Genomic DNA, 25,014 nt, shown 5'->3' on the forward strand with positions numbered 1-25,014 from the left:
CAAAAAGAACCTATATTTTTTCATAGCATTTTAAAAAGTTGTATAAGCTTTAAACATTTTAAGTATGTTTGTTTTTAAGTCAGAATCCTGTCTGTATATAGTTGTTTCTTCTCTGTTGGGCTGTCTCCTGACCCTGGATCAGTGTACATGCTGTCTTTAACAGCCTTCTTTTGGTTTTGCTCATGTCAGGTGAAATCAAACAGGCTGGCTAAAGAAGAACTGTCTGAAGAATGTGAGATATATACTCATATACGCATAGAAGTATGAAGCGGCACCACCTTTCTGGCAAGCAAGCTAAAAAACAATATATACCTTTTGATCCAATTTCTAAGCATTTATAAGAAAAACGACCTTAAATGTGACAAAGCTATGCACAAAAATACAAATAGCAACACTATATATCAACTTGGGAAACGATGTTCCAAGAGAGGAAATTGAAAGTGAAGTCAGTAGCATTCACCTGATGATTGCTGAGAAAGAAGTAGGAAAGAGTTTGTAAAAGTACTGTGGAGAAAAAGCCTTATTGGTGAGATGTTAGCCCCCAATCCCTCTGCTGATGTCTTAAAGTTGATGACATAAAGGTTTTTATTTTTCTAACTGCTTTGTTATTTCTTCTACTGCTTTATATGTTTCCTAAAATAAACAAATAGACCTCAGTTTTCTCATGTGCACAATGCATATTTGTAAAGAGCTTATCACAGTCATAAACATTCCAAAAATTTTACTACGGCTAACCCTTGAACAACATGGGGGTTGGGGCACCAACCCTCCATGCTGTCAAAAATCCACGAATAACTTACAGTGGCCCTCCACATCTGAGGTTCTTTATCTGTGGATTCAACCCACTGTGGATTGTGGTAGTACTGTAGTGTTTACTATTGGAAAAAAAAATCTACATATAAGTGGAACTGTGCAATTCAAACCTGTGTTATTCAAGAGTCAACTGTACTTTTACAACCCCAAAACACAACGTTTGGAAAACAGGCTCTTGGGTGAAGTACTCCTATAAGAGAATGACCTTTAAAACATGAACTTGGTAGAGGGTATCCTAGTTCCTTATTAACAAGTTTTGGAGGACACGGGGAGTGGGAAGGGTAAGCTGGGATGAAGTGAGAGAGTGGCATGGACATATATACACTACCAAATGTAAAATAGGTAGCTAGTGGGAAGCAGCCACATTGCACAGGTAGATCAGCTCAGTGCTTTGTGACCACCTAGAGGGGTGGGATAGGGAGGGTGGGAGGGAGGGAGAGGCAAGAGGGAAGCGATATGGGGATATATGTATAGCTGATTCACTTTGTTATAAAGCAGAAACTAACACACCATTGTAAAGCAATTATACTCCAATAAAGATGTTAAAAAAAAAGTTTTGGTTCAAGAAACCTATATTGCTAGAGAGGACTTTCTAGATAAGAGTTATCACTATAGTAAATTTAAGGGTAAAAAATGTATTTTCTAGTACCTTTTAAATGTCACTCAATGGGATAATGAGTGACCTACCATACCTAAGCAAGCACCTGAGCACACAGTTGGGAAATTTTGCTGGGCAGAGCATATCATCTGTAACACCTAGCTATATATACTTGATGAAGAATCGGAAGTCTATCTGCTCTGAGAGCAAGGAGAACAAGGTATTATGTAAAGCTAAACCAGCATCGGACACCAGAAAAACTCACCTTTTCCATGGTATGGCGGAGGGTGCAGGGGTCCTCAATAATGTGTCTTAAGAGAAGGGTGACCAGGGGAGTAAACCCATTGAAGCCTGAACTCTGGGTCAAATTCAAGATCATGCGGGTACTCTTCAGCTCTGCAAACATCATGGCATATTTGTGGTCTCGGGTGAGCCTCAGGCAGAGGCGAAGGGTGGCATGCAAAGTGTCTGGGTCCACAGGGACCCCTAGCATGCTCACACAGGCCCGGATTAAAACAGTCACCATATCCTCTGTCAGGCCCTGGATCAGGATCTCCCCAATTTTTGTTTCTTCCAGGCTTGTCTCCTTTTCAGTATTTGTACTGTCTAGGGCCAAGGGGGTATCTATAAATGGGAAAGTAAGTGTTCAGACAGTTAACTTGACATTTCCTCCCATCCTCTCCCTCTTAAGGTCCTATTAAGAGAAACAGACCAAATACCAATTCAAAGACCAGATGAAAAGGCACATAAAGAGGACTGTGTATCTTTAAGTCACCAAGCAATCTGATGGATAAGAAATCACTCATGATGAAATCTGGCCAGAATTTAAGCCATAAAGGCACACTAGCTTTGTGTAAGACACTCCTTGAAAGATTCACAACTAAAAGTACATACCATTGGCTTTATTTTCTTTACGTTTGATATCCATTTCTTTGCTTTCTTCCAATGTCTTCTCTAGTTCTTGCCCATTGCTGTTTTTAGAATTTTTATTCAGCCGTGGTACCCTCAGGAGTGTCAGCATCACCGGGCGCCGGTTCCCTGTTTCCTCATTAACCTAGGAATTCAAGCAGAAACATCTCTACTGAAAAAAGAATTGTAAGGGGGGTGGGAGAGCTGGAACTCTGTAGCAAAATGCTGTAACAGGAAGGAACCTTGGCAATTTATCCCACCCCTATCATTTACAGAGAGAAAGCCTGAAGGTCCTCAGAAGAAAAGTGGCATACACAAGACCCTACAGCAAATTATAAACTTTCCAATAGAGCAGACTCCATCCCCAACCACTCCCTAATCCTTGACTGAACACTTAAAATCATTTCCGGGTGGGACAGTATCAAATTGCCACAGACTCATGGCCTAACACATGGCTGTAAGAAGACTCAGTTCTCTGAAAACTATACCCCATTTAGGAGTGGTAATACTGTTCTTATAACAGGACTGCTGGTTCAGGAAGAAGCAAACGGAAAGACATACTCAGCACCTTCCCCTCTTTTCAACCAAGTTTATGGCATTGAGTGAGCATGTACCTGCACCATTGTAGTGAACTGGACAGTGTATCTTCTTCGGCCTGCTGTGAAACGCACACTTGTCTCTCCAGATTTCCAGGCGGAATCAATAGTGCTATTGTTGCTTGCACTGTAACTACACCAACGTCCAGAGCGGTCATCAAACCAGCGCCAGTTGTTGTTGTTGGACTGTAGGTACTAAATACAAGAACACAAAGTTTCATTGTACTTCCTTACAAGGTTGATTGTTAGAAGAAATAGTAATTTCATCAGTGTTCATTGCTAAAGCGAACCCAAGAAAAAGAAATATATTGGACATTTTAAATGTTTTGCAAACCAAGAGAGAAGTTTTTATATACCTTAACCCTCGCATTCCTAAGCCTCTCCACAGGCACAAAACACTCTATAAATACCCTTATCCTGTGATGCTCTGCTTTCCTTTTGTTTCCAACTATTTTCCACAAAAGGTAAACATTTTAGATATACTGGAGCAAAACTTCTGTTTCTGGGAAGGTACTAAGATGATGTGGCGTATATAATTTGCGTATAAGGAGCACTTGCTTTTGGAGGAATCCTTGCACACTCAGTCCTTCACATAAAAGAAGAGCCACTCCTCCTCTGGAGACAGAACACTTCTTTAACATTTACTTCCAGGGTAAGTTCTTAGACCCTTTAGCCAGCAGCTCCATTAAAAAAAAAAAAAATTCTAACTCCCAATTCAAAAGAACTCTAGCTATCAAGATCCCTCAAGAGATTTATGCCTTGATCAGAGAGCTTTACATTTTTTTTTTTTTACCACTATCCCATATTCTCTTCTGGTCTATTCTTGCCTCAAGAAGCTGAGCTGTTCTGCTCACCACATACACCATATTACGTACCTTAGTCATTTGGGCTCTCCTTTTTGAGGAGATGGCTGTCTTTTCATAGAAATCAATCAGAAGCAACACTGGGGTGATCCACCTAAAACAGGAGAAATGATTTACTCTGGGCAAGCCAGAAACCTGCACAACATGGGAAAATTTATCTTGATTTCATCAGGTACCTCACAATTTTCAAACCACAAAAGGTATCCAAGATTTGGCCCGTACATGACCCAGAAAACTCCCTGATTCAAGCCCTAAGCTTGAGGGCCCAAATCCCCAGGGCAATAGAAATGAAAACAAGAGAGATTACAGGGTCACTCACTTTGGGGTCTGGACCTCCTTTTGTTCCTTGGCGGCCTGTAGGCAGGGCTGAACCACTTCCAAGAGTTTGATTAGGACATTAAGGATGCCACTAGATTCAACCACCCAAGCACAAGGTAGCTTCAACTCCTGATTGATTAATCAAAGGAAAAAAAATAAAACAAATACCAGCTTCTACTCAGTATCAAGGATTAGCATGGTATAGAACATAAGAGCGAACGCTAATAGAATTGGTTGAATTCAAATTCCATTTCCACCACTTACCAGCTATGTGGTCCGAGATTAGTTACTTAAATTCTCTAGGCCTTGGTTTCCTCAAGGGTCAAAGGGAATAATTTCTATATCCAAGGTAATTGTGATACACTGTGCCAAAACAGTGGCTGGTACATTAGTATGTGCTTAATATGGAAACTGTTACTAGCATCATTAATATCATTAAGAACTGTTACCTACACTAGTTGAAAAGCTTCTGATTTACAGAGAACCTTTATAACCTTCCAAGGAAGATGGAATAATTAAACACAGCAACATACTTAATGGTTCCCCTTACAAGGGCTACATAAAGTGTTACTGATGTAACAGGAAATCACTGGAAGTAATTTAAATGGCTGACAATAGGTAGTTATTTAAACTAGGGGACATCAAAAAAATGGAATAATATATACATGACGTGGGAGAATATTTGTAACATAATACTGAGAGAAAAGAATACAAAACTTTCTAAATACTCTGATCCCAACTGTTTAAATGTACAGAAAAAAAGACTAGAAGAAAAATATTAGGCTGTCATTTGTGAGTTTTTAAAAAAGGGGGGCTCATGAGTGATTTCTTTATATTGTAATGTTTTGGGGGACCCCCAGCATTCAGTACTTTGCAACATTTCCCACAAGTATCTATTCACAAGTGCTATATAATAAGAATCACCACTTTTATCACAAAGGAAAGCCCTGAGACTGTAGACACACAGACTGACACATATATTGGACTTAACTCCTGAGTTGCTATAAGGGTTTACTCCATTAAATCCAGGTTTTACCATTAAACATGATAAGCTAAGAATGAAGAATCACTTGTTCAAGGTTAGGTGCCTCCTAATTCCTATGATGGCTGGAACAAGAACATGTCCTGGCCAAGCCATGCTTTACCTCAAATAATCTGCTGACTGACCAGGTAGGAAAGAAGAGTCAGATTCTATCTGACACCTATTACCAAATTTCCACATCCTACCCCATTCTTTTTGGCTGCTTGTTTTCCTCAGAGAAGCCAAAAATATTCCACAACTTAACTGCTAATAGTCATTCTAAGTACTGTCTTATAATTACACCCCATCCCCCAATCCTCTAAGACCCAATTCAATTAACATTTGTTCTGAGAAGCCCTTCTCTCATTATCCAGAAGTGATGCATACTGCCCCCCCCAAACTCAGATAAAACTGTTTATGCCATTCATGTGGCATAGAATGCTGTATTTTGTACTTAATTGTGTACATTAAAGTCTATTAGAAGCTGTAGGCTATGAAATGCAGACATGTCCTACATTTCTCTCTACCTTCTTCAATGTCTCAAATGGTAAGTGTTTGATGATTCTTTGATGAATGAATCACAAGGACCAAAAGGTCTAAATCTTACCTCAAAAAGCAGTGTTAAAAGCAAGATTCTAGTAGCCAAATTGGAGGCCTGGGGCAGGGTGGCCATCTGACTGATCCACTCTGACACTGTTTTTGTGTCACTCGTTGTCAGGGGAAGAGCGGCTTTGATCAATACATCAGCAGCTTCCCACACCTAGGAAAGCAGAAAAGTGGCCAAGTCAAGAACTGTAGATTGAGTATGATGAGGTATGTCAAAACATTCTCAACCTTGTAAAATACTCCCTCCACCTCTAATACATTCACTGAAGGAGGGGGGTAAATATGAACATATTTACTATAGGGTGTCTGTATCAAAAGATGTATGCTACTAAAGGAGCGCCTCTAAAAAATTATTTTCTTAGACTAGATTACAAGAAGTCTAAATTAGAAGTTAAAGAAAATGAATATTTTTAAAAATTTTCTGGTGCATATATAGAGTCAATCCCACAAAGGTTCTACCAACTTAAAATCTTTCACTACACCCGCCCCAGAATTATCATTAAAAACAGAAAACAAAAATCCCAGTTAGAAACATTGGTCTTGCTTTAGTATGCATGTTAAAAATTTCTTGTAATGAATTTTATGTAATTGCTCTTGTCTATTAAGGTTTTAGTTTGCTTAAAATCACTTCTATAAGCTCTTTATATAGATTAAAGATAACTAAACATTGGTCATATCTTGTGGGGGGAAGAAAAAAGGTTTATTCAGTTTGCCTTTTACTCTTGTGATGTTTCCATACACTAAAGCTATGTTTACATACAATACTTACTTTGTTCCTCTGTCTCTAAACTTAAAAAAATATATAAAACAAGATTCCAATGATTTAAATGCATAAATCATAAAAAATAGTAAAGGAAATAAAACCAAAATGCTAACTGGCTATGTGGGAATTTAGGGTAATTTATTTCTTATTCTACTTCAACAACTAGCATACATTAATTTCATAATGAGGAAAAACACTGCTTAAAAAAAGACAATAGGTCACAACTACTCATTAGGATGGGGACTCATCTGTCAAAATGGTTGTTGCATAGGAGGAGAGGGAAAAACATTTATTTAGGCCAGGGGGCCTAACTTGGCTCAAGAGTGAGAGACATTTTTGACATTTTAGATGAATCTAAGAAGAGATACCTAGAAAAAGAGAGCTTTGTTTTTTTCTTTCAAAGATATTTTGTGTGTGAAGCAGTTAATTCATGTTTTGCAGGAAAACACTCAAGAAAGAGCTAGATTACTAGATCTACAGAAGTCAAAGAAAGAATACATCCATATCAGATAAAATGCAAAGATACTGATTAAAAAAATAAAAAAAGAAACCAGGTTTTGATAGATGGCAGGAAAACCATTTTACATACTCCCCTCTTCTGGCCCCTGGAGAACTTACCTGATTGACTACTTGCTTCAGAATCATGTCTCGATAGTCTGCTCCATTACGTTTGATTGCAGTCATGATCAGATCACACACCCGGTACACTGTGTCTGGGAGCTCATCAAGAAGGTGAAAGCAGCCTGGCAACATGGTATCTGTGAAAGTGTGGAGTTCATCTTGCTCCAATGGATCAGCATCCTGGAACTTCTCTAGACATTTAGCCTCTTCCTCTTCCTGCTTTTCCCGAGCTTTCCGTTCCTCCTCCTCCTTCCGGCAAGCAACTTCCTGGAGGCAGGGAAGGAAGAAAGTGAGAAGACTCTAAAAATGTATCTGCCCTACCATATGAATATTCTCTACCTTCTCCTCAAGCAGGTGATACATTCGTTAGAGTGTGGCAATGAGTATGAGGGCAGCCACACAGGCTAAGGCAAGACAGGCGAAGGACACCTCCAATCCTCAAAGCACTGGCAACTTATGTGCATCATCCTACATCACCCCCCACAAATAGCATTGGTAGACATTGTGCTGCATTCTCTGCAGGTATGGTAAACTGAAGTAATTATTACCTAGATTCCTAGGTAATAAAGACAGCCAAGTTTGGCCTAATGGGCACTACCAAGGACATTTTGGGCCTCTTATTTGACAACAAATATTAATGCTTCATCTGTTTCACTTAAAGCTTCAGGTCAATGTAATGTAGATTAGTGATGGCAAGGTTGGGATGAATGAGTATTCACACATGTCTTTGTTTACACTTTAATTCGACCAATTACTCTGCAGTAGTAGCAGAATGTTCATAGAAATACTAAGATTAATGTGTCAGACCCTCTTGGAAGCCCCGTTTCCTAGTTACCTCAGGTGACTCTGCCCTTTGATCCATTGGGATATCCTGTCCCAGAGACATGGCAATTGCTCTCATCATCTGGTCCTCTTCAGACATACTCAGATCCTAAAGAGCAACAACAGAAATTCCAGCAACTACACACACTCCAAGGAACTACACACACAACTCATAAGGAACCAGACATCCTGTGTTCAAGCTTTAGAGAGGAAGAGAAGGGGCTCTGAATGCTGCTCTCTAGAGTCAAACTCAATTAGGCTTACCTGGCCACTTATGAGAACGAGAGGGAAAAATCACAACAAAATTAAATATAGGAAAGGAGCTTCAATGTGACCACCTATTTGGCATCTCACAAAAGAGAGCCTTCCTATTACTTTCTGATTATGCATAATTTAAGAGTTCCTCTGCAAAGTCCAGTAATTTGCATGACTAGGAGACAGAAAGCTTCTGCTCCTTATATTCTAGAGCTATTAGAGTTAGCATACAAAGAAAATTTCGGCACGGAGAAGTAAAGCACATCAGCAGCCAAACCAATGCCATGAAAGATTAGAGCCCCTGAGCCAACTCACCCGAACAACTCCTCCCATGATCGGGGGAGGGTGGGTTAGAAGGTATTCTGTGGCCTGCTCCATGGTGCTGGTGTTCAACAGGGCCTCCATGGCATGTTCTCTTGTGAAGCCCATGTCCATGAGCTACAAAAAGAAGGCAGGATCTCAGAACCATGGTAAAAGAGAAATCCAAATGCATTTTAAAAAGAGGAATCCTTTTAAGATGTAAACAAGTTTTCCTAACTTCATATGAACTGAGAACATTTATAAGGTAAGGCAGTTAGATAACGTGAATGATCCTTTCTGCCTGGTGCCTCCATACTATTTACACAGAGCTACACATTGAGGCAAGGAGCCAAGGTGATTCTCAGTTCCATCCTTTAAGAAAATTCACCTAGATGGTTATTATCATTAGGAAGATTATTCTAAATCAAAGACTGAGACTCACACACAGAAGCAAAACTGGGTCCCACTTTTCTTAAAGACAAACTGGCAACAGAACAAGAGCCTGAAAAACTGACCCAGGAAATCTACAACTAGGAAATAATCATGAGATGCATAGAAAAATTTGTAGAAAAAGAAACTATACATCACAGCTTTACAACATCAAATAATAAGAAAATCAACATATCCAGCAGTAAAAGAATGATTAAGAAGTAAAAAAGACCCATTTTCTTAACGACAGCAGTATAAGCCTACATACTGTATGATGTTACTATGTAAAAATTAGGCATAGAACTAAGTGATGAAAAAAAGGACATGACTATTCTGTGTGGTGATATTAAGAATGCCTTTAAAACGTATTTTGCTATATTTCTAACTTTTCTTTAAGTGAGCACTTTTAACTATTATAATAAAAAAAGTTGCATGTACATATAGAAGACATGTTTGAACAGGACTCTAGATATAAAGAGAACACATATACATACACACAAATTGCAAGAAGAGTATGCTAAATGCTGTTTGAGACTGAAATGTGAGGATCTAAGTGCACCCCCCCACACTTCTAGCCTCCAATATTTTAAAATTTAAAAATGAAAACAGAAGTTTTGTAGGTGACTAAGGTTTCCGAAAGCTCTTGATGGAAAATAAATTTGGGCCACAATATCCCTTCTCTTTATAGATTAATGAGAAAGTAGCTGAGGACAGTTTGCCTCCAAAGAACATGGCAACCACAGCCTACTGAGAATATGTAAAAGACTTCCAATACTAAACAATATGCTTGGGAGGACACAAATCTTTTACCTATTAGGAGTACTGAAACTATTCTCCAGCGTTCTCAAGAGAAAAAAATAAAGAGTAAAAGAGGGAACAAATTTAAACCTATCCCCTAACAGGACCAGGCATTAAGAAACTTAGAAACCCCACAAGCAGTATACTCTCCGGGGCAAAGTCTTGATCCTGGAGTGTGAGGCCAGAACCCCACCTGTTGTAGTTGTTGCTGGTTGACTTGAGGTTCCCGGCGGGAGCCACCTTCCTCTTGTCCTGTATCCTCTTCTCCTCGAGACCCCTCCTTCTCTTTGCTCAGTCTCTCTCGAATGACAGGTTCTCCTCGGAGGATGTGGCACAGGATGGCCAGCATGGACTCAGCCATTCGCCCACCATACACCTTCAAGGGTTTCCGGTTCCACAGGTTCTTGATGCAAGTAAAGGCTGCCTGTAAGTCATTTGAAAGGCTGTGTAAAGATCATTTTGTCTCAATTCAAAACCCCAGGAAGAATAAGTCAAAGACTTATGAGACGGTCCTTCCACAGTCAGTGCCAACAACAAAATCCTAGGCAGTACTGAGGTTGAGGGGGCCCAAGGAAGTACAGAGAAGGGGCATTTAACCCAACCTGGAAGTACCAATCTGAAGTTTACAGTTCAAATGTTTACACTACAGAAAATTATCAAGTGGTCTCTATCCCATTCTGCAAGGCAGCCCTATCTGGGAGTAGGAGCCAGTGGTTCTCTACCGAATCGAGTTATTTCACTAAGGAGGACAAAACAGAGTGGGAGCTACCCAGTTGGCATGAGAAATTGCTCTTGGTTTTAGAATGCTAACTACTCACTTTCTGAGTTACCACAAGGAAGCGGAGGGCACTGAATTGTGGAAAGTTCTGAACACCTCCAGGCAATTTGGCAGGCAGTGAATGTGGAGATTCAAGCACCGTGGTGGGATTCACCATCTTTTCCACCAGCATTAGCCAGGCATCTAGGAATTCTCCTGTGCCATCAGGTAAGTCTGAATGTTCTAATCCCTCTGCAACAGGAACTTTGCCTCCCATGGACAGAGCCCAATTGAATGTTCTAAATTCAAATAAGAGAAAGTATAGAGATAGAATATTAGTATTTTAGATTGGGGATGGGGAGAGAAAGGGACACATTCGAAAGCTTCCCAGTCCCTCCTCTTGGAGCTATTGCTTCCAGTCTGTCCAACATTTATTAGCTTTACCCCCCCACCCCCCGCTTTTTTTTACTTTAAGTATAGCTGGTTTACAATGTTGTGTTAGTTTCTGGTATACAGCAATTCAGTTATATATATATATAAAAACTTCTTTTTCCTTATAGGTAATTACAAGATGTTGAATACAGAGCTTTACCTTTTATTTGGGTTTTTATTCCAGCTTTATTGATATATTATTGACATATATTTGTTATACGCATATATGGCAAAATTACTACCACTTCTAGCTTTACTTTTAAAGCCAAAACAAACAAAAACCCCAAAGTGAAACTTAGCTTAGAATCTTCTGATCAAAAGAAGCAGAAAAATGATCATATTCAGAGAAACAGCAGCAAAGGACAAGTCTATTAGAAAAATATGTACCAGACATTACAAGCCAAATGAAGAAAAACAGAGACCCTTACAAACATTCCTAGGACAGGCTGAATCACACCCTCCAGGAAGATGGAGATACATACAGTTAGTTCCTGAAACGTGAAAGGGTATACCCAATGGCTGTCTCTATGTATCTCACTGTCACAGGATAGGTGGCTTAGAAAGTTGTGGGCTGCTAAGGCACACAGAAAAGACCAAACTCCAAACAATGCTTCTCTGTAAAGCAACATGATCCTTACTCAAAAAGAGCATTGTGGCCTCCAGAGCAGAGAAATTTCTGCAGCATGAGGTGGTAGGGATACTTCCTCTCATCAAACAGCATTGGGGATGTAAAACCAACTGAACAGATGAAGAATGTCAGCCTGGAAGAGGGAAAAAGCAAAAAGTTAACCTTCTCTGAGGCAGACACAGAAGCCATGGGAAATTCAAGTAAAAGTCAAAAGTAAAATTTAATATTGCACTGGGTGACTAGTTTGGATATTAAAATTTCTAAGGCAGGGCCTCCCTGGTGGCGCAGTGGTTGAGAGTCCGCCTGCCGATGCAGGGGACACGGGTTCGTGCCCTGGTCCGGGAAGATCCCACATGCCGCGGAGTGGCTGGGCCCGTGAGCCATGGCCGCTGAGCCTGCGCGTCCGCTCCGCAACAGGAGAGGCCACAACAGAGAGAGGCCCGCGTACCACAAAAAAAAAAAAAAAAAAATTTCTAAGGCAAAAAAGGGTGACAGTTCCCACCTACTAGTAAATACGAGGTTATTGGAATGCAGTTTGATTACAAATGCTTTTAAAATTTCTATATCTTAGACTAGGCAGAACCAAAACAAGTAGCTTAAACAGTATTTGGGGTACACATTTAAGAGTAAAACAAGGGACCTCCAAGTCCTCTAATTCAGTGGCTCACTCTACATTCAAGTGGAGAAGGAACCAATTAGATTCTGCATCTCAAGCGGAACCTCACCTGAAGCGTGGAGTAGGTGTATATGGTGGAGGCTGCCAAGATAAGCCCTTTGTGAGGAGCTTAGTGAGAGCTGAGGCCGTTGATCGAGCAGCGGGTGTTGGTGCTGTGGTGGTGCTGGCAGCATGATGGCTCCTTCTCTGGCGGACAGGAGACCCCACACAAAGTTTAACAAGGAGTCCAAATAGTTCAGCCAGTGCTCTGCCTAATCTAGAGGAAGCTGGAACCCAAAAGTCAGAATAAGGCTGTATAGTACTTTCAGAATGGTTTCATTATAACAGACACATTACTGTTAATACATTTTAATGACTGACTACTCCCTCCCACTCAAACATTCTATGGAACACCTGGACTTGTCTCTACATATGATATCTGAAAAGGAAGCTCCACAGGGAATAAATGCCTCTTTTGAAGGCAGGAGACAGAAGTATGTTGGCATTCAATATATAATAAATATGAAAGACAAACAAGATAAGCACTCACACTGTTAGGAGATATAAACTGAAACCACCTTTGTAGAAAGCAATACACAATATGAACTTATTAAGTAAGTGATATATCTATGTATTGAATTATGGAGTCACTTAAAATGCCTACAGAGAACTTTAAAAACGGCAAAAATGCTAACAACTTAGACCAGAAAAGAACATCTGTAATATACTAGTAACGTCTCATCACAACATTAAATGTATGGTCCCCAAAGGAAAAAAGATTGTTAGGAAAAGCATAAAAACTTAAAAAGCGGTCTTCTTATAAAAATCTTGTAAGGTGTTAGGTAGATTACAAGTATTTCAAATTTTCATCTTTGTAGGATGCTTTTTGGTATATACTGCTGAACCAAAAAAGCAGAATCCTGGGGCTTCCCTGGTGGCGCAGTGGTTGAGAGTCCGCCTGCCGATGCAGGGGACGTGGGTTCGTGCCCTGGTCCGGGAAGATCCCACATGCCGCGGAGAGGCTGGGCCCGTGAGCCATGGCCGCTGAGCCTGCGTGTCCGGAGCCTGTGCTCCGCAACGGGAGAGGCCACAACAGTGAGAGGCCCGCGTAACGAAAAAAAGAAAAAAAAAGCAGAATCCAAATATAAACATGTAAAGGAGATGTACAGAAAAAGGGAAAGAAAGTATATCTAAACACATTATATTTGGGTAATTTCCTTGCTTTCCTTAAAACATTTCTCTGTACTTTTTCTATAGTGAATATTTATTACTCTTAAAATCACAAATGAAAACGCTGTCACAGAATGCCTGAAATAAACATTATTTCATCACGATTCAGGTCTGAATCAAAGTACATCTCTTAATTATATACATGTATATATGAACCCACTGTAAACAAATAGGCTCTACTTGAACTGGTGCCACATATCGTACCCCAAAAACTCAGTAAGCTCTGAGATATACAGCATAAGAAGAAAGGAACAGGTCTCTTCTTTTTCCCAATCCACCCAAATTAGGATCTCCCAATCCTAATGAGGGATCAGGCTACAGATACTCGCACTGCCTGGCTGGAGGTTGGGTGGGCCTAGACTCTGAAAGCCTAATGCATGTACACATTAAGTTTGTACTTTTCCACCACCGTTTTCAGGTGAACAGACAGCAAAGTGGCTCAAAGGTAGTCAGCAAGGATAAAAGAGAAAAACAAAAGGCCAGTAACCACAGAGAAACAGACATCAAAAGCATGGGCTGGGTCCACACAGAAACCCCAGAATGTGCCAAGGTCACAGAGGTCTAACAAAGAAAGGGGAGATAAACATTAGCATCTTCTTGGATGGTCAGTTTTCCTTCAATTTGGGGAAAGTGGCAGTAGACTTTCAAATTAAAACAAAGGAGCAGAATTAAACAAGTTAAAACAGAACATAAAATTCAAGGGGGTTTAAAGTAACAAATGGAAACACCAAAGGCCAAGTTTTGCTTGCTTTTGGGCAGAGCCCCCAATTCCCAGGAGTTGTCTACATTTTCCTTCACATTAAGGTGTCAGAAAGTGGCAAATGTACAAAATTGGTAGAGGTACAGAACATAGAAAATAGGCTCCCCACTGATTTTACATTAAGGGGCAAAAGATGGCAAAGACAGATCAGTGCACATCTTTATTCACTGTTTTGGTTGCACCACACAGCACGCGGAATCCTAGTTCCCTGACCAGGGATTGAACCTGCACCCCCCACAGTGGAAGTGCAGAGCCTCAACCACTGGACCGCCAGGGAAGTCCCCAGTGCACATCTTTAATGTGGTCTTGCATCATATTACTGTAGTCTCCACAGAGCTGGCAAAGTAACTACTACAACACAGATCAACTATGTCACTTGCCAGCTACATCTGAGGGACAGAGAAAGGAAAAGGAGACTGAGTGCAGTAGCCAGACAGGTAACAGGAAAGCAGGAGGGCTTAATATTAATACCACAGAAGCCAAGAAAGGAGTATTTTGAGAAGGAGGTGATAGGTCAACCATCATGCTGTGGAAAAGTGAGAAGTGGACTGAAAAGTATCCAATGGACTTAGCAACAAGGAGGTTACAGATACCTTGGTGAGACATTTCAGGGAAACGGTAGGAGCAGAGGTTATTTGCAGTAGTAGAAGAGTGAGCAGGAAGAAAAGGAGGGGTAGACTTGGCTTTCAGAAAGCGATTCTCTCATCTCTGTATCCCTAACAGTTAGTACAGAGCCTGTCACATGGCAGACACCTGAAAATGAGCCACCAAGTTTAAAACTTCCTTAAAGGAAACAATACAGGCATACCAGGCTCTAAAAGGGAGCAGAAGGAAGAGAATCACTCACCTGACAATAACGGCTTGATTTGCTTGATTCTGGCAGCCATGGCAGGTGTAATTTTAGATTTGCCCTTAGAGTCTGAAGCAGTAGGTTCATCTGTCTCCATAGGAGCCAGCGTGTCACCATCAAGCCCAATGCCTTCCAACAAGCCCTGGGTAGAAGCATCCATACTTCCAGTGGTTCCATCCTGTTCCCCATCTGTAGACATAAGAGGGGAGCAATAAGACCATGTTGAGCCAGCACTCACCTGGTTCCTTGTTCTGAAGAGTCCAAAGAAAGAGCTATCTATAGTGCTTGTTACTCTTTAAGTGTCCACAACTTCCTAAATCTGAAAAGAAAAAACCACAAAACTGTACTTCTTTCCCTGGAGTCCTTCTAAGTAGCTAACACTGACATCTTCCAATGAGAGCATGTTAAAAGTCTTAACTTTCAAGGACTACCTTGGAAGACTGTAGGCACACTGCATGACCCAGAAACTTCACATAAACTACAGTGTGTGTGGTGACCCCATGCACTCAAGGCGCACACCCTGCTAGAATTTTAGAGCTCGTTAATAAACTCAATTTGGACATCACAGATTACCACTGGAGAAATATATTTCCTAGAATTTAAGATTTTTGTATATGAATGTGAGATGAGTCTTTTCTGGGGGGGCGTGTGCTCTTGACCTAAGAATCAGCATTAGGCAAACTATAAAACACATCAAATTTTCTGTGTAATATTCTGGAAAAACTATGTGGAAATGAAGACACCTTTGTTAAATGTGTGAAAGAAACTACTGGGAAAAAATGTATCTAAATTGTTATGCAAGGCAATTCTTTGACTGCGAGTCTAACTTCGTTCTTGGTTTTTAGTAAATTATTTTATTCTTTCCTTGACTTAAAGTTGGTATATTTAAGACTCTGACAAAATTTGTGATTCTAACATTTGGTTTCATCCATTTTCGTGTATATTTTATTAATTCTGTCCCCTTCCTCCACAATACAATAATTAGCTGTCATATAAATCCTTATTTGTTGTTTCAAAACTTATGTCTGCTTTTTTTATTAGTTCCTTATCATTTTCTCTATCTTTAGCAATCTCAATACAATTTTTAAGCATACCTTTTTTCTAACATCTTTATTGGAGTATAATTGCTTTACAATGGTGTGTAAGTTTCTGCTTTATAACAAAGTGAATCAGTTATACATATACATATGTTCCCATATCTCTTCCCTCTTGTGTCTCCCTCCCTCCCACCCTCCCTATCCCACGCCTCTAGGTGGTCACAAACCACCAAGCTGATCTCCCTGTGCTATGCGGCTGCTTCCCACTAGCTATCTATTTGGTAGTGCGTATATGTCAATGCCGCTCTCTCAGTTCATCCCAGCTTACCCTTCCCCCTCCCCGTGTCCTCAAGCCCATTCTCTATGTCAGTGTCTTTATTCCTGTCCTGTCCCTAGGTTCTTCAAGACCATTTTTTTTTAGATTCTATATATATGTGTTAGCATACGGTATTTGTTTTGCTCTTTCTGACTTACTTCACTCTGTATGACAGTCTCTAGGTCCATCCACCTCACTACAAATAACTCAGTTTCATTTCTTTTCATGGCTGAGTAATATTCCATTGTATATATGTGCCACATCTTCTTTATCCATTCATCTGTCGATGGACACTTAGGTTGCTTCCATGTCCTGGCTATTGTAAATAGAGCTGCAATGAACACTGTGGTACGTGACTCTTTTTGAATTATGGTTTTCTCAAGGTATATGCCCAGTAGTAGGATTGCTGGGTCATATGGTAGTTCTATTTTTAGTTTTTTAAGGAACCTCCATACTGTTCTCTATAGGGGCTGTATCAGTTTACATTCCCACCAACATTGCAAGAGGGTTCCCTTTTCTCCACACCCTCTCCAGCATTTATTGTTTGTAGTTTTTTTTTTTTTTTTTTGTGGTACGCGGGCCTCTCACTGTTGTGGCCTCTCCCATTGCGGAGCACAGGCTCAAGACGCACAGGCTCAGCGGCCATGGCTCACGGGCCCAGCCACTCCGCGGCATGTGGGATCTTCCCGGACCAGGGCACGAACCCACGTCCCCTGCATCGGCAGGCGGACTCTCAACCACTGCACCACCAGGGAAGCCCTGTTTGTAGATTTTCTGATGATGGCCATTCTGACTGGTATGAGGTGATACCTCATTGTAATTTTGATTTGCATTTCTCTAATGATTAATGAGCATTCTTTCATGTGTTTGTTGGCAATCTGTGTATCTTCTTTGGAGAAATGTCTATTTAGGTCTTCTGCCCATTTTTGGATTGGGTTATTTGTTTTCTGGATATTGAGCTGCATGAGCTGCTTGTATATTTTGGAGATCAATCCTTTGTCAGTTGCTTCGTTTGCAAATATTTTCTCCCATTCTGAGGGTTGTCTTTTCATCTTGTTTATGGTTCTCCTTTGCTATGCAAAAGCTTTTAAGTTTCATTAGGTCCCATTTGTTTATTTTTGTTTTTATTTCTATTTCTCATAGGAGGTGGGGTCAAAAAGGATCTTGCTGTGATTTATGTCATAGAGTGTTCTGCCTATGTTTTCCTCTAAGAGTTTTATAGTGTCTGGCCTTTCATTTAGGTCTTTAATCCATTTTGAGTTTATTTTTGTGTATGGTCTTAGGGAGTGTTCTAATTCCATTCTTCTCCATGTAGCTATCCAGTTTTCCCAGCACCACTTATTGAAGAGACTGTCTTTTCTCCATTGTATATTCTTGCCTCCTTTATCAAAGATAAGGTGACCATATGTGCATGGGTTTATCTCTGTGATAGGTTTTTATACACAGAATTATCTTCACTGTTTTCTTAATAGTTTATCAAATTCATTTTCTCCTTGATGCAGAGTATAGGAGAAAAAAACTTTCTAGAAAAGCTACTTTTATTAATTTTAGGTTTGCTGCATTACGGTCAGAAGATTGTATTGGGTGGGCCAAAAGGTTCGTTCGTTTTTTCCCATAAGATGGCTCCAGTAGCACTTAGTTGTCTTTAACTTCCTTCAAAACAATTTTGTTAGATTTTATGTGACAGCTGTCATATCAGCACACATTTAAAAAAAGACTTATCAAAATTGGTGAATTTCTGTGTAGCCATTTTAATACTGAAGATGGGAGGGGGAAAAAAAGCAACATTTTCAGCATATTATGCTTTATTATTTCAAGAAAGGTAAAAACGCAACTGAAATGCACAAAACGATTTGTGCGGTGTATGGAGAAGGTGCTGTGACTGATTGAACGTGTCAAAAGTGGTTTGCGAAGTTTCATGTTGGAGATTTCTCACTGGATGGTGCTCCACTGTCGGGCAGACCAGTTGAAGTTGACAGCGATCAAACCGAGATATTAGTTGAGAACAATCAACGTTATACCACGCGGGAGATAGCCAACATACTCAAAATATCCAAATCAAGCACTGACATTCATTTTTGCACCAGCCTGGTTATGTGAATCGCTTTGATGTTTGGGTTCCACGTAAGTTAAGCGAAAAAAACAATTCTTGACTGTATTTCTGCATGCGATTCTCTACTTAAACGTAACAAAAATGTTCCATTTTTAAACATTGTGACGGGCGATGAAAGTGGATATTGTACAATAATGTGGGACGGAAGAGATCGTGGGGGCAAGCGAAATGAACCACCACCAACCACACCAAATACCGGTCTTCATCCAAAGAAGGTGATGTGTATATGGTGGGACTGGAAGGGAGTGCTCTATTATGAGCTCCTTCTGGAAAACCAAATGATTGATTCCAACAAGTACTCCTCCCAATTAGACCAACTGAAAGCGGCACTCGACGAAAAGTGTCCAGAATTAGTCAACAGAAAACGCATAATCTTCCATCAATGTAATCCAAGACCATATGTTTCTTTGATGACCAGGTAAAAACTGTTACAGCTTGGCTGGGAAGTTCTGATTCATCTGCCCTATTCACCAGACATTGCACCTTCGGATTTCCATTTATTTCGGTCTTTACAAAATCCTCTTAATGTAAAAAATTTCAATTCCCTGGAAGACTGTAAAAGGCACCTGGAACAAGTTCTTTGCTCAAAGAGATAAAAAGTTTTGGGAAGATGGAATTATGAAGTTGCATGAAAAATGGCAGAAGGTAGTGGAACAAAAGGGTGCATACGTTGTTCAAAAAAGTTCTTGGTGAAAATGAAAAATGTGTCTTGTAGTTTTACTTAAAACAAAAAACGAAGGCACTCTTTGGCCCACCCAATATAATTTCTGCTTACTGCATTTTGCAACTTCTATTGTAATATAACATAAAAGCTATTTTATAAAACGGCACTGTCCAAGAGAAATATAATGTGAACCACATATGTAATTAAAAAATCTCTAGTAACCACTTAAAAAGTAAAAAACAGCTATAATTTTTAATACATTTAACTCAATATAATAAAAATTATTTTAACATGTAATCAAATATAAAAATGACTGAGCATACATTTTTAAATTAAGTATTTAAAAAAACAGGTATCAGTGTTATGCTTACAGAGCATCTCAATACAGACATTAAGTTTTCATTAATCGATCTATATTTGTATTTCATATAATTTACTGGGGAAAAAAAGATTCACATACCCAAGTTTTCCAAACATACTTAAAAGTCCTCCAACAACTGAATAGAGTTAATAGTTGTTATATTTAAATTAATAGGGGCTTCCCTGGTGGCGCAGTGGTTGAGAGTCCGCCTACCGATGCAGGGGACACGGGTTCGTGCCCTGGTCCGGGAAGATCCCACATGCCGTGGAGCGGCTGGGCCCGTGAGCCATGGCCACTGAGCCTGCGCACCCGGAGCCTGTGCTCCACAATGGGAGAGGCCACAACAGTGAGAGGCCCGCGTACCGCAAAAAACAAACAAAAACCCCAAACAACAACAACAAAAATTAATAAAAATTCAGTTTTCTCCATCCAACCTATGACTTCATCTTAACTACATCTTCAACAACCCTATTTCCAAATAAGGTCACATTATGAGGTGCTGGGGGTTAGTACTCCAACATATAATTTTTGGGGGCGGGCACACAATTCAACCCATAACACCCTCCACTTAACAAGAGGGGAGAGAGAGAGAAAGAGAGAGAGACAGACAGACAGGGGTGAGTGGTGGGTGGAGGTGGGGGGGAGTGTGAGGCAGCACGCACAAGGACAAGAGGAAGGAAGGAGGGAGAGCGAGGGAGCAAAGAAGAAAGAAAATTCAGTTTTTTAGTTGTACTAGCCACATTACAAGTAGTAATGTAAAATAGCCACATTACACGTGGCTGGTGGCTACCATATTGGACAGTGTGGGTCTAAAGTGCTCCACAGCCACTTAGAATAGTCATTTACCATTTTAACGTAAGAAATTAAGCTTCTGAAAAATAAGCATACAAAAAATTAAAGACCCACTATAATCTTTGTTACTGTAATTTCTAAGAATCAATCTTACATTCTCAAAAAAACTACATATAAAGATGTTCAGTTTTCAAAATAGTACATTAGAAACTTAACAGGGAATGGTTAATTCATGGTACCTTTACATGGCACTTAATATTAAGTGAAAAGAGACCTGTAAAATATTACGTCTAAGATAATCACAACTATGTTAATAAAACATACCTTCAGGGAAAAAGATTAGCAGATACTTCCAAAATATTTTTTGTGGTATAAATATCGGTGATTCTTCTTTCTACTACATTTTCTAATTTTTATCATTGTGGGTATGTATTTTTTTAATAGAAAAAATAACTGAAAATAGTTTAATTTTAAAATAAATAATTAAAAATTAACGAATGGAAAAAACTGAAGACTACAGATGATAGACCTATAAAGACAGAGACAGACAGAACTTAAGAGAATTAATGGCTAGGATTTTAGTTTCTTGGAGTTACCTGATCTTTTTCCGCCCTGGGTCGTACCTGCCTTCTCATCCTTTGGAACCAGTTTCTGCATGTCCGCCTGACCAAATTCACACCCAGATGGCAGGCTGCAAGAAGAGAAACAGTGAACAAAAAAACCTCTGATAACTCATCTTTTTAATGTTGTGCTTGGTCTCTGACCTGCTTGGCTGACACTATCCCCCTCCTATAGCAGGTAAGTTAACCTAATAAAACATCTGCAATGACGGAATTCCTGAGGTAGTACTCAACAGGTTTCCAATTCAACTCTTTATATCTGGCTAACAACAGGACCAAACTGTAAACACCCACCATGCTGACACAGCATAATTGAGATATCAGGTCAAAGATGACACATTTGTAAGGAAGTCCTTTGGCTTATAAGTGGGAAGGACAATGCTATTGGTTAAATGTGTGTCTCCTCAAAATTCAAATGCTGAAATCCTAATGTCTGATGAGATGTATTAGTAGTAAGGCCTTTGGTAGGTGCTTAAGTCTTAAGAGTAGAACCCTCATGAATGGAACTACTGCCTTATAAAAGAGGCTCCAGAGAGATTCCTAGTCCCTTTTGCCATGTGAGAATACAATGAGAAGTCTGCAATGTGGAAGACAGCCCTCACCCAACCATGCAGACTTCCAGCCTCCAGAACTCTGAGCAATAAATTTCTGTTGTTTGTAAGGACCCAATCTGTGGATTTTGTTATAGCAGCCCGAATGAACTAAGACAGACAAGGAGGCCTCTGAACTCTTTACCTTTCTATCCTTGACCAAAGTAATACCCCAGGCTCACTAAGCTTAGTTTTTCTGTTAGCAAAGACAATAGAGATAGTAAAAGAGATGACCATTTCCTTACCTGTTTGGGGTACACAGGGAGAGAAGGACAGTGCTTTCCCACACCAGGGAACAGTATAACTGGCTCAGCTTGCTCAGAACACTCAGACCCAACTGAGAGCCCCACTGGTTTACGGAGATGGAACGAATTTCACTCTGTAGCCAAAGTAAAAAAGGTGATCTTTGGGATGCCCTCTGAACATTTATATTCAAAATCAACTTTTAGTTATTTACAAGGGATAAGGGATTCTACTTTTCCTTCCTTACTATTCTCAGAGTTGTGTACTTCATCAAAATTTCCACACTTAAGAGATCATAGTTCCAGAGGGTATTCTTGTACAATATTTACAATATGTCTCTAACATCCCTTCTCATTTCTTCTTTGTAAAGTGAAAAACAGGAGTCACAGGCAACTCTGTTCTTCTAAATGGAAGAAACAGTTTTATAGACTCATTGGCAGCTTACTAAATTTTTTAGATGGTGAGGGGGCTTGTTATTTCCTGTTTATTTCTTTATTTCAATCAATCAATCAAATCAGTCCCTAAAGCTTTTCTGTGTAATTTAATTATTTTCTAAATAGTTTATAACTGTGCTTTTCACTTAATTTGATCCAAAGAACACACTCCTAGCTCAACAGCATAAAACAGGGCTGCTAAAAATACGACACCAATAATCTTTAGACTTGATTACTTGACAACTAAGGGTGGCAAAACTGTGAGCACTCAAAAAACAAATAAACAAACCCCCCCGCCCCCAAACTTCAACTTTCTGGAACAAAAATAAACAAACCCCCCCGCCCCCAAACTTCAACTTTCTGGAACCATAAGAGGATCCTCACATGGAGTGTAAACATAAGGTTTGATATTTAGGAAATCTTTAGTAATCTGTTAATCACCATTAACTTAAATGTTCTGTGGTCACATTTCCTTCTTGCCATCTTATTATCAAGCCTACAGGCATTTGTAGAAAGATTACGAAGTAATACGGTCAGATGAGCATCCAATTGAGCCTTGTCTGCTAAAAGGGGTGACTATACATCCCTAAGGCCTATATGGATGCTACAGATCTATTAATACCTGTATTTATCTCAATCTCTTTCACTCTCAAGAAGGTCCAGTTCACAAAACAAGTTATATGGTCACCCAACTTCCAATGAAAAAAATACTAAGGGGAAGTGAAACTAGACAGCAACTTGAAGCATAAATTTAAGTCATCCACCCAAAAGAACTCACCCTAAAACTGTTCTTCCAGCAGCTCGCCTACGTAGAACTGCTTCTAAGTACACTAAGATGCCACGTATATACCCTAGGTATTTTACCGACTTTAAGCCAACATAATTCTTACCTGTCCAACTCTACAAGTATGAACAAACATCATGATGTAGGCGTGGGCAGCAGTGAGCGCATGCAGTAGAGGTGTGGCTTGAGCTGAGAGGGTAGCATCAGCGACATTGCCAGCACAAGCCAGTTCTCGCAACAACACTGAGCCCCCAGGGGATTCTATTGGGCGGTGTAAGGGCTCCAAGGAGGAAAGAATGGAGTCCAACTGAAGGAGACCCTCCTGAAGGACTTTGGGTTCATGTGACAGTGTCTGAAATAAGAAGAATAATTACAGCATTAATGTACAATGAACTTCATATGCATGTCTTAATAGTCACAGTGAAAGAAGTGGAAGACAAGTCTCACAAATCTCAGACCTGGCCATGGTCTTGCACCTGGTAAATGGTGAAGCCAAAACATGAACGAAGGTATGACATACCTAAACGCCTTTTAGAGCAACACATTACTTCTCTTGAATGAGAGGCTTTCAAAGGTGGTAGGCCAATCAAATTTAAAAGATTGTGATGGCCAAACTGGACTACTGTTACAGCAAGGACTCCATGCTGTAAGATTAATTCCAAATTTTGCACAACAGGGAGCAATGTTATTAGGCAAGGTTCCAAAGCATGGAAATGAACCACTATTACAAATGTTTTTTTCTTACCACAATAAGAGAGACAATTCTAGGATAGGCATCAGCTAGGCATTTTATTTTGGAGACAACTCAAGGATTATATGGCCCCTGCAATTTCTTTCTGAGTAAGAAGAAAAATCTTGACAGTGAACACTATCACTTGCCATTCAAAGACAGGAGAACTTATGTGCTTTTCCTATGGCTTTAAATAAATCTATCCACCCTCACACGGTATCTTACAGGTAGGATAAAGATGGAGCAGCCCTTTCCCCCCTCTCTCTCATAAATAGCACTTAATTAAATATTTGCAAAAAGGAAAGCAGAATAAAATATCAAATGCAGATGTCACAATTATGGATCTTTCCAAGTCCGCAAGAAATTGGATTTCTGATTTTTAGCAGAAATTACTTATCATTGCACAACTCAGCTAATAAATAAGCTTCACAGATTTAATCCAATTCCTACAGAAATCCCAATGGCTTTTTTGCACAAACAGAAATATCTCTCTTAAAATTCATACAGAATCTCTAGGGACCCCAAATAGATATAGCTATCTTAAAAGAGAACAAAGTTAGAGGTCTCACATCCCCAGATTTGCAAACTTACCACAAAGCTACAGTAATCAAAAGTGTAGTACTGGCATAAAGACAGACATCAACACCAACAGAACAGAGAGCCCCAAAATAAACCCTTGCATATACGGTCAAATGATTTTTGACAAGGTTGCCAAAACAAGGGTACAATAGGGAAAGGACAATCTTTTCAACAAATAGTGTTGGGAAAACTAGATACCCACATGCAAAAGAATGAAACTGAACCTTACCTTACACCATACAAAAAATTAACTCAAAATAGATCAAAGACCTAAATATAAGAGCTAAAACTATAAAATACCTAGAAAAAGCCATAGGATAAAAGCTGCACGACACCGGATTTGGCAGTGATTTCTTAGTTATGACATGAAAAGCACAGGCAATGAAAAGTAAAAAGCAAAAACTAAACAACAAAAAACCCCCCACAAAAAACAAACTGGACTTCATCAAAATTAAAACCTTTTTTCACATCAAATGACACTATCAACAGAGTGAAAAGCAACTCATGGAATGGGAGAAAATAATCTGCAAATAATTTATCTGATAAGGGATTAATATCCAAAATATATTAAGGATTCTTACAACTCAACAACAAAAACAGACAACCCTATTAAAAAATGGGCTCTCCCTTTTCCTCAGAAGCTCTAGGCTGATGAGAGAAGGAAAGCATCAGGCAACTGAGGGGAAAAAATAGTGCCAGACTATCTAGAGAAGAGTGAAGAGAGGCT

At 39.7% G+C, this 25,014-nt stretch overlaps 1 protein-coding gene across 8 annotated transcripts in view; it reads right to left on the bottom strand.

Annotated features, from left to right (window-relative positions):
* The window catches only part of HUWE1 (HECT, UBA and WWE domain containing E3 ubiquitin protein ligase 1), a 143,248-nt gene that overhangs the window by 40,671 nt on the left and 77,563 nt on the right, over positions 1-25,014 (bottom strand). For all 8 annotated transcript variants that reach the window (XM_082864978.1, XM_082864981.1, XM_082864980.1 and 5 more), the window contains 17 exons: positions 23,085-23,330; positions 21,763-21,896; positions 20,904-20,998; positions 15,022-15,213; positions 12,255-12,471; positions 11,540-11,662; positions 10,531-10,768; positions 9,906-10,136; positions 8,501-8,623; positions 7,944-8,039; positions 7,106-7,375; positions 5,726-5,878; positions 4,099-4,226; positions 3,792-3,873; positions 2,935-3,111; positions 2,306-2,465; positions 1,677-2,035 (listed from right to left, as the gene is read on the bottom strand). In XM_082864978.1, coding sequence (XP_082721104.1) covers positions 1,677-2,035; positions 2,306-2,465; positions 2,935-3,111; positions 3,792-3,873; positions 4,099-4,226; positions 5,726-5,878; positions 7,106-7,375; positions 7,944-8,039; positions 8,501-8,623; positions 9,906-10,136; positions 10,531-10,768; positions 11,540-11,662; positions 12,255-12,471; positions 15,022-15,213; positions 20,904-20,998; positions 21,763-21,896; positions 23,085-23,330 — 3,024 coding nt within the window. The remainder of the gene's footprint in view (positions 1-1,676; positions 2,036-2,305; positions 2,466-2,934; positions 3,112-3,791; positions 3,874-4,098; positions 4,227-5,725; positions 5,879-7,105; positions 7,376-7,943; positions 8,040-8,500; positions 8,624-9,905; positions 10,137-10,530; positions 10,769-11,539; positions 11,663-12,254; positions 12,472-15,021; positions 15,214-20,903; positions 20,999-21,762; positions 21,897-23,084; positions 23,331-25,014) is intronic.

Source organism: Leucopleurus acutus, assembly GCF_964270905.1.
Source record: "Leucopleurus acutus genome assembly, chromosome: X".
NCBI lineage: Eukaryota > Metazoa > Chordata > Mammalia > Artiodactyla > Delphinidae > Leucopleurus > Leucopleurus acutus.